The sequence below is a fragment of the Cardiocondyla obscurior genome, linkage group LG19 (genome assembly GCF_019399895.1).
Source record: "Cardiocondyla obscurior isolate alpha-2009 linkage group LG19, Cobs3.1, whole genome shotgun sequence".
Lineage (NCBI taxonomy): Eukaryota > Metazoa > Arthropoda > Insecta > Hymenoptera > Formicidae > Cardiocondyla > Cardiocondyla obscurior.
Window position 1 is genome coordinate 1,545,813 of NC_091882.1, and position 8,948 is coordinate 1,554,760.

General features: G+C 49.4%; 1 protein-coding gene across 1 annotated transcript; it reads right to left on the reverse strand.

Annotated features, from left to right (window-relative positions):
• Window positions 1–588: 588 nt before the first annotated feature.
• On the reverse strand, window positions 589–8,532 carry LOC139109955 (homeobox protein Hox-A3a). Its single transcript, XM_070669402.1, has 2 exons — window positions 7,174–8,532; window positions 589–2,933 (listed from the first exon to the last, which is right to left on the reverse strand). Exons 1-2 carry the CDS (start codon window positions 8,060–8,062, stop codon window positions 2,050–2,052), a joined length of 1,773 nt encoding a protein of 590 aa, XP_070525503.1. The 5' UTR covers window positions 8,063–8,532; the 3' UTR covers window positions 589–2,049.
• Between the last annotated feature and the right edge of the window lie 416 nt (window positions 8,533–8,948).

The window sequence follows — 8,948 nt, forward strand, 5'->3', positions numbered from 1 at the left end:
TTATCTTCCGCAAACGCGAAAACCAATTTTCGCCCGTGCTCGAAGTCAAACGGGCCGCGAGATCGAGAGCGACGGGCAAGTTATCGCCGCTCGTTAAAGGCTGATAAAGAAAAAACCAGTCATCGGCGCACCGCGAGGGAGAACGTAGAAAAGCAATTACGATCCCGGGGAAATACGGAACAATCGGCTTTCGACGGCGCCTTAATTGGTAACTTATGGCTCTTCTCTCCGCGGAAACATTGCGTTAAGAAGCTGCAAAAATTACAGCAAAGTTCGAAATTGACGATAAATCGATTTTGATTTCAACGTGCCAGCGAACAGCGTCGTGAGAAGTCGTAGAGATTTAATCGAGCGCAAGTCTCTTTTTATTTCGATAATCTTTGTGCCTGTTCTTTGCGTCTATTCGTGGCTAGAGGAAAATTATTTTGAAAGTAAAGTACGATCTATTGTAGCGAAATTGAAGTTGATATCGCGGCATTAGGGGCGCCGGCAAGATGGAATTTGCAATTTCGTCCGGCGGCGAAATCGCGAACAATGCGCGATATGGTTGTTATAGCACGGTGGACCGAGTGCGGTGAACAAAATCGATCTTTGTCCTTGTCGCGCGTATCAGGGATTATTGTATCTACACACACTGGATGGAGATTGTTTTTTTTTTTTTTTTTTTTACGAGCGTAACGTATGATTTTTATTTTACACAGGAACGACTGGCGCGTTCCAAGTGTGCCTCGTTTTTGCGATCAGCACGAAACATTGCTCACTAATTTCTTTTTCGAAAATCGTAATCGCTGCACTCTCGCACGCATTCTCACGCATTAATTCACACGCACTTACTGCCGCACATACATACACGCAGCAATTTTATATATATATTTATTATATATATATATAAGAGCGTTTCTGGTAAAATCTACTTCCCTTTAAGTTTCCGTCACTTAATCGCGGCGACGAAAGGAGTATATTACAGAGGTGATAGGACGACAAGGACTCGAGTGTTCGTGTTATTCTACTTTACTTGGAGAAAAGTACCGAAGTCCCTTGCTTTACTGGATGAAGAACGAGTCGCGCCAGGCTCGTTCCGGACAATAACTTATGACTGTTTAATTTTTACGGCGCGGAGCTCGCGAGTGAGAAACGATGGGCGCAAATTGGAGAGGCGAAAGCAATCAAAACTTTTTAATGAAGTTTCTGCCCTCCGCCGCACTGCCTTTTGCCAAATGTCGAGCCATCGAGGAACAAGTGCGTGCGTTTTGAAGAAGACGTCGCTCGCGTAGTCCCAGACTTTGACGCTCGCGGGAGAACACTCGCGGAATTTAAATGTTTGTTCAGTGTCGCGTCGAAATGATACGTTTTTTTGAACGTCACCCTACGTAAACCGATTATGCTATCGAATCACTCCACGTTCGTAACGGGAAGGCAAAATATAACACTGGGGCTGACACGCGCCCCCGATTCAACAAACGAAAACATTACACCCATCGTCCGATTCGATACTTAATTAATCCAACATTTTTTTTTTTTTTTTTTTTTACACGTGTATCTATCTCCCCTTCTAAACAAAAATCGATTCCAGCACACACTTATTTTGCAATATATATTTTAATGCATTTTGAAAGCAGCACGAGTCCAAAAAAAATTATCGAAGCAACAAACGCTGAGTGTGTACGTAATGTCTTAATTATAAATTGTGCTCTCGGAATAAAATTACAAATTAGTCTCGTATTTGTACTGCGGCATGTACATAAGCTATTTCTGTACAATTTATGAACTTATGCTACTTTCGAAATGATCAATTTTCGGTAAAAAAAAAAATAAAAAACAAACGCGGGGACCACGAGGAATGATCGTTAAGAAGTAATAAATTGGCGTTTGGACGTGGACAGTCGATAAGAGCATTTTTTTTCTTTTCACGAGCGCACGCAGTCTGCGCTCTTTTCTGTCTTGGTACTTTTCTTGCCACGGCCGGAAGTACTCACACGAGCTCATCGTATCCTTGCCGTGGGACTACGAAGGCGAGGACATTGACGTAGGGTATCATCGCCGATTTCGCTACGCGTGCGGATGCGTGTGAGGATGCGGATGAGACGAGAGGGCCAGGCCGGTAGAGGAAGGCGTAGAGGTCGGCGGCGGGCCCGACGCAGACGCAGCAGGAGTCGACAGATGATGGCCGAAGAAGGTCGGTCCGGTCGGCGGATAAGGTGGGGCTGCCGGGTGGTAGTATCCGGGTGGCGGCACCACGGGGGGTGGCGGGTGGTGTACGTGGGCATGCGGGTGTGGGTGCGTATGCGTGTGCGGCAGCGGATGCTGATGAGGATGCGCGAAGAGGAAGGCGGGCGCGTACGGCGACGGATGCGGCGGCGTCGTCGGCACGGTGGGGCTGTTGACGTCCAGCCCCGGGTTCTGTTTCTTCCACTTGGTCCGCCGGTTCTGGAACCAGATCTTCACCTGAGTCTCGGTCAGCTGTAGCTCGAGCGCCAGGTTCAGGCGCTCGCACACGGATAGGTATCTGGTCGTTTTGAATTTATTCTCCAGCCTGACTAGCTGCTCGTACGTGAACGCGGTCCGCGCTCTCCTGGGTTTCCCGCTGGTATTGCTGTTACTTCCGCCCCCGCCGCTACCGTTCCCGCCGGTGCCGTTCTGCCCGTTTTGACTCTGACTCTGACAATTTTGCACCTGAACGCCGCTCGACGACGTGGACGACGACGAGGACGACTGCCGCTTTTTGCAATTGTTCGTCGACGCGCTGCCGCCGCCGCCGGTTGAATTCTCCCGTCCGACGCCGCCCGAGTCTTGATCTACTACTCGCATTTCAATCTCTTCGTCCTCCTCTTCCTCCTCGACGTCCTCCTCCATTTCTTCCATAATGGTGTCCGGTGTACCTTCTTCATCTTCCTGGCCGCTGCCACAGGCAAACTCACCCCGCGAGTCGCCATCTGAAAATAATAACCGCGGGATCACTTTTACGTTACGTGGATGAGAGGTAATCACGAAGGGAGAATCGATGATACGGCACCGGTGTCGGATGACGAGGATTGATTATACGAGGGACAAAATTGCGTCGCTGTGTTTTTCGCCGCACGAGGTATTTCTTACAGATTTAATGGATTTTTATCTTATCCGCCGCGTAAGACATTTCTTTAATTTACCTTTTCTTTCTAGAAATTTAATTTACGCCAACAGGAATAATTTTTTAACTCGCGAGAAATGTAGCTGTAGAAAAATATGCGGCACGTAACATATTTTCAAACGGTACGCGTTATCTTTTAATTATAACACAAATTAGCTATTGAGAATTAACTGATGACCATTAACGACTCCGGTATCGCTTATCGAGAGATATCTAATCGAATTTCTATTCGCGGCCGAGACGATTCGTTGCGAGGACGTGTCGCTTCCCGCATCTCGCGCGAGAGCCGCATTGCGTAGCCGAGTCGTCGATCGAGAACGGAACGATTTTGAGCGCGAATCATTTCGAGAGGGACAGAGAAGCGGGAACGGAGAAAGAGAAAAACGGCCAATCGTTCGCTCAATGAGAGAGGAGATTGGAGATTCAATCAGCACGCAGATGTCCCGGGGACAGATATTCCCTGGCTCTCTGGTCCGTAGGGGTTGGGGTGCCCCTGGGATGGCACGAGTGGGGATAGCCTGCCGAACAAAACCAGAGGGACGGAGAAAAGGATATGGAAAGAGAGTGACACGGAGAGGACGGGCGGAAAAGTGACGAGGATAGCCCGTCGGCGGTGTGCCGAAGGCAGTAAAAGAGACGAAGACGGGCGAAAGTAAGCAAGGCAGATCGCCGGGTGGAAGCGAGAGGGTGACAGTGGGACTTTATCCGAATTGGCGTGGCTCGTGGCCCATAGCCTACAGTCTAGTACAGTGCCCGGGGGTTGGAAGTCCGTAGGGGGCGACGGATCGAGAAGGTTTACGCCGTAATGGGATTTGTATCTCGTTAACGCGCGATCGTTCTTGCCCCGTTGTACAGGCCGCCAAGCGGCTACCTTTTCCCATCTCTCCATCCCCCCCCCTCCCCTCCCACCTCGGCCTTCTTTCATCGACTACACCGTTCTCGTATAACCCGACAGTCCCCACATCGAGATACACCTGGCCGGCGCCGATTGATTGCGTCTAATTGAATTGCGTAATTTATATTGTTTCTCCTTCTTCTCGCTTCACCGCTCGTTCTTCGCCGAGAATTGCATTCTGTTTTATTAGCCGGAGCACTTGGCGGTTTTTGACAATGTCGAGGGTGTAAAATTACGTGTTATTTTTTAATTATTTTTCCCTCTCGTTTATTACAAAACGTCTCAAATTACAATTTATCTAAAAAAGTATTTAATAAAAGTTTAAAGAAATTAGAAAGAAAAAAAAAAAAGAAAGAAAGAAGGCGAGATAAATCATTTTCGTCGACGTCATTTTGTCGCCTAGTATGACAGCTGCAACGACGGGAAATTAATTGAGATCATTAAGGAATTAACGACTGCAGATCGCGTTTCTGTCATTGTGTTTTTATGGCAGTGGAATCGTTGCGCGGAAGACCATTCGTATCGTTTAGATCTTCTTCATTAACCACGATCAGGCGGGTTATGTGCGAGCGAAGCGATCGGGGATGTATCCCGGGTCCCTAAGGGACACGTTAAGGGTACACAAGGGGGAGCCGATTGCAGTGTGCTGCGACAAGGCGACGGACACGGGAATACTTATCTCATTTCGGTTTTCCTCGTTAAACACAATCGCATGGTTTAACGACAAGTGGCGCGATTGGAAAATACGCAACGGACAATGAGCGACGCGCGTCGGGATGTTTAATCATAATTAACTATTTTAACGCGATCTGGAACGCTACGATATCACGAAGAAGAAATTAATTCCGTTTACTCGATCTCACGGAGATTTCTTTATTCGCAATGACGAGCGCGGCAGCTGCGTGGAGCGATACGCGATCTCTCGAGCTTTTCTAAAGCGTACGTAAGATAATTATAAATTTCACCGAAAGCTAGCGGAAGATCCCGGATCTCGGATCACGGGCGCAATGATCGGAGGGGTGACTTTCGTGGATGCTGCGACAACTAGAAGGGAGAGAGGGAGTCGAGTACAAGTGGGAAAGAGAGAGAGAATTCATTGTGATGCAGAAGAGCCAATTTTCTGGGCGGCTTGACGCGATGCGGTGCGATACGGCGCGATGCCGCGCGATTATCATAACAACCGACGATATTATTCCGTACGGCGGGGGTGGAGCGGAGATCCCGGTGGCGGCAGTCGAAACGGATTGGCTCGGGTCTGATGCACTTTTAATGGGAAGCGACGACCGTCCCGTAAGATGGATGAGCCGACAATCGTGTAATCTCGATTTCGACGGCTGCGATCGATTCCCCGCGCGCGGTTTCTCGTAGACCTTTTCTCACTCTTCTCTCGTCGTCTTTTTTTTTTTCTCGCGCTTCTTCCTCGGTCGACGGTAAAAAGTACCCTCAACACGTAACGCCACCGCGGGCTGGACCGTCCATCGAGATGCCGATTTTGCAAGCACCCGGTGTCCCGTACCGGGATAAAGGAACGACGATGACGGGGTTCAAGGACTGGTTAACGCAGATTAGCGGAGCAATTTGTCACGCTCCGACAGGCCGCCGCCGCCCGGTTGCTACCCCCTGCCCACCTCCGTCGTCGCTGCTTCTGCCTCGCTTCACCCCTTCTTCTTCGGGACGCTTCTTCCGTCCCTTATCAGCCTGCAGGACCACTTCTCTCGTCCGCTCGCCAGACTCCATTAAATTCGAAAGTCAACTGTGAAATTGGGATCCTTCGCGACAAACGGTCACCGAACTCGTCGAATCCGTCAGCGATAAATTTCCCTCGTTATTAGAAAGTTAAGGCACGACAAAAACCCAGCATGTAACATCAATAAAATCGACCTTAATTATTTGCGTATGTCGAAAACGCGATAATTTTACAATTGCGAATGAGGCAAGAGATACATTTAGATAAAAGTTGAATAAAACATGAAAATCGCTGTGTGTAAACCAAAGTTCCTCATTAATTATGACGAATTGTCAATTTAATAATAAAGGCGGCAGTAACGCTATTGTTTAAAGTAATGCAAGTTGTTCGGAAAAATATTCTATCTTTAATATTAATTAATCACGCAGGAGAGAAGAGTTTTAATAAAACTTTTGGACAACTGTATCTCGTAATAGCATCTATTTACGTAACGCTTTACCATGATATTCTCCCGTGTAAATTAGCGGCTATCGCGTTGCAGAAGTTTGTAATTTACGCTTATACGGTTCGCGGCCGTATTAACGTTATCAACAACGACGTTAATGAGACATTATAAGAGTTTCGTTCTCACGTTTCGGGTGAAATATCCCTACGTCGTCACTTTTGCCGGAATCTCCGTGTATCGTCGTACACGCAAATAGCCCGACAGCTCCCAAAATTGCACGATCGTCGGAGAAGAAGTCCTCCTTCTAGCGTCTAAAGTTAGAACGAGGAAGAAGCGAGAGAGGACCAGCGCGGCATCAAGGGGGCTAAGACGCAGCCGCTGCACGCGAAAAAATATTGCTCGCGGGATCGCGCGAAACTCTAATAGAAGACGGCGGCGCATGATTTTTAATTCTTCTTCGGCTGTTAGCAATTTTAAAAAAATAATATCGCGCAGTACGTATTTTTGCAAAGATTCTTTTATCTTCAAGGTAATAAATTGATCCGTTTTTAATATAATGAAAATTATTTGCAAAAAAAAAATACCTTCGTGCAATTAGACGCACATTTAAAAAATTATTTGATTTATTTGCATATTTTAAATAATTATACGGAGAAGAATTTGCGAGTATTTGTTACGAATTATTGCTCCTAATGTATGTAATGTTTTGCGTAAGTCTTTAAAATCTTTCTTTCTTTTTTTTTTCTTTTATTAAAAGGGATTAAATTTAGTCGGAAAAAGTGACTGCGCCGAGCGACTCTCCTTTTTTTCTGTTTCAACCAATTAAAATCTGACTAAAGCGCGTCGCTTAAGACATCAACGCGTTCTTAGTTATTCTTAGTTCATTTGCTGAGATAGTCGCGCGTGTTTCGGTCGCGGGGCGCAGATGTGTCACGCCGGGTCTCTCTAATTGAGAGTGCTTATCGGACGGTTCGGGAAGCCGCGTGATTATAACGAGAGGCGAAGAGCTTATTATTCACCTTCGTGCACGCTACCGGCGTGCCGGTGTCGGCGATGCTGCATGCGATTGTGGACGACGCGACCACCAGTAAATTTGTTCGGATCGAGGATATTTTCGACGGAAAAGGCGAGGCACCTCTTGTTGTTCGTCTGCACCGTGTTCGTGGCGGTCGTGGTAATGCTACCTGTAGACGTGCCGGTGGTGGTACGCGCCACCCCACCGGAAGTGCACACCGTCATGACAGCCGAGCCGGTAGCGCCGTGTCCAGGTATATACACCGGGGTCCCGTGGCCGGCGGGCCCGTGGCCACCACTTTGCACACAGGTAAAAGAATGCACGCGGCTGGCGAACGGATGAACGAACTGTTCGGACGCGACGCCTCTCGACGAAGGAGCAGTTAGATCCACCGGGCTGCTAGGATTACTCTCGTCAGCGTCTTCGCGGCACACGTCAACCTCGATGTCGCCATCCTCGTGGTAGCTACCGTTTCGGTGTCCCTCTGGCTGACCCTCTTCCTCCTCGTCTTCCTCTTCTTGCTCTTCGTCGTCGTCCTCGTCCACGACGACGTTCCGCCTGGCCGACGTGTTTCGTTCGTTCTCGATTTCGTCCTCCTCCTCCTCCTCATCCTGCTCTTCTTCTTCTTCGTCGTTCGGTCTTTTCTCTCTGCTCTGCGGATCCGTTTCGCGGTACTGATCCTTCTCGACGGCAGTGACGGAACGCAGAATCGGCGGGCTCGACGGCGATTGTTGCTGCCGCACGCTGTCGTATCTCGGGAACGACTCGCCGGTGCGTACAAGTAATACGGGCCTCCTTTCTTGAACCGGCAACGTCATCCCGGTACGCATATCGGCTTCTTCTCGCTGCAGGACGACCGGTGACACGGTCCTGCTCTCTTGCATCCTCCACATTCCCCGCTGGTGAATTGACGGTAATTTGCTTTTATCTGTTCTCGCGTCCCTTCATCCTCGCTTCTGGAAATTACGACAATTCACTCTCGGAAATCAATTGTTATACTCCTGCGATAAAACTTCACTTTCGGCAATCCGATTTTCGGGCACGTCGACGCGAATTCAATGCACCACTTCCCTCCTGGAGCGTCACAAAAAACGGTTCGATGATCTCGCCACTAATTTGTCGTGCTGATTGCAACGAGACGGTCGGCGAACGCGCGAGACCGTCGGCCCGATCGGAGCAACACTTTTTGAAACCGAATGACGGAGCGCCTCGCGGTGCCGGACAAATCGCGGATTTAGGATATCCCTCGCGGCATGGGCGCGCGATTAGCAATGTCTTTGGTGGCTCGACGCGGCGCGCGTACCGTGGCGGCGAGAGTCCCGCGTAGAGCCATGGTGGCAGAATTGGTGGTATATCGGCGTATTATTAGCGCCGAGAAGAGAGCCTCCGCGAGAAGAGCGGCGGTCCAAGTAGAACGTCCAAAGCGGGGGTTCGTTCCGCCTCGACAGGGCGTGGTTAACCCCGCTCGTAGTACTCGAAAAGCTACCTTCGGGTGCCGATGGGCGTGCCGGACGGTTTTCCGCTAGGGGTTGCGCGCACACACGTGCTTTAACACGCTCGTAACCGAGAACCGCCACCGCGAGGGCTTGCGCGCTTACGTGTGTTGGTCGGCCACCGCACACACGTCCGTTCAATTTCCGACACACGCGGATATCCGATGTACGTGAGCGTGTCGCAGCATCCGCGGCCGTGAATGGACGGGGCACGAACACGCGGACGAGTCGCGTGCGGCGTCTCGCGGTGAGCTTTCGTCAGATACTTGGCTGTGTACACACGGGG

Coding starts and splice junctions, on each gene's coding strand:
- LOC139109955 (XM_070669402.1), bottom strand. CDS start 8,062: ATGTGGAGGATGCAAGAGAGCAGGACCGTGTCACCGGTCGTCCTGCAG. Junction 2,934..7,173: donor CGCCGGTAGCGTGCACGAAG/GTGAATAATAAG, acceptor TATTATTTTCAG/ATGGCGACTCGCGGGGTGAG.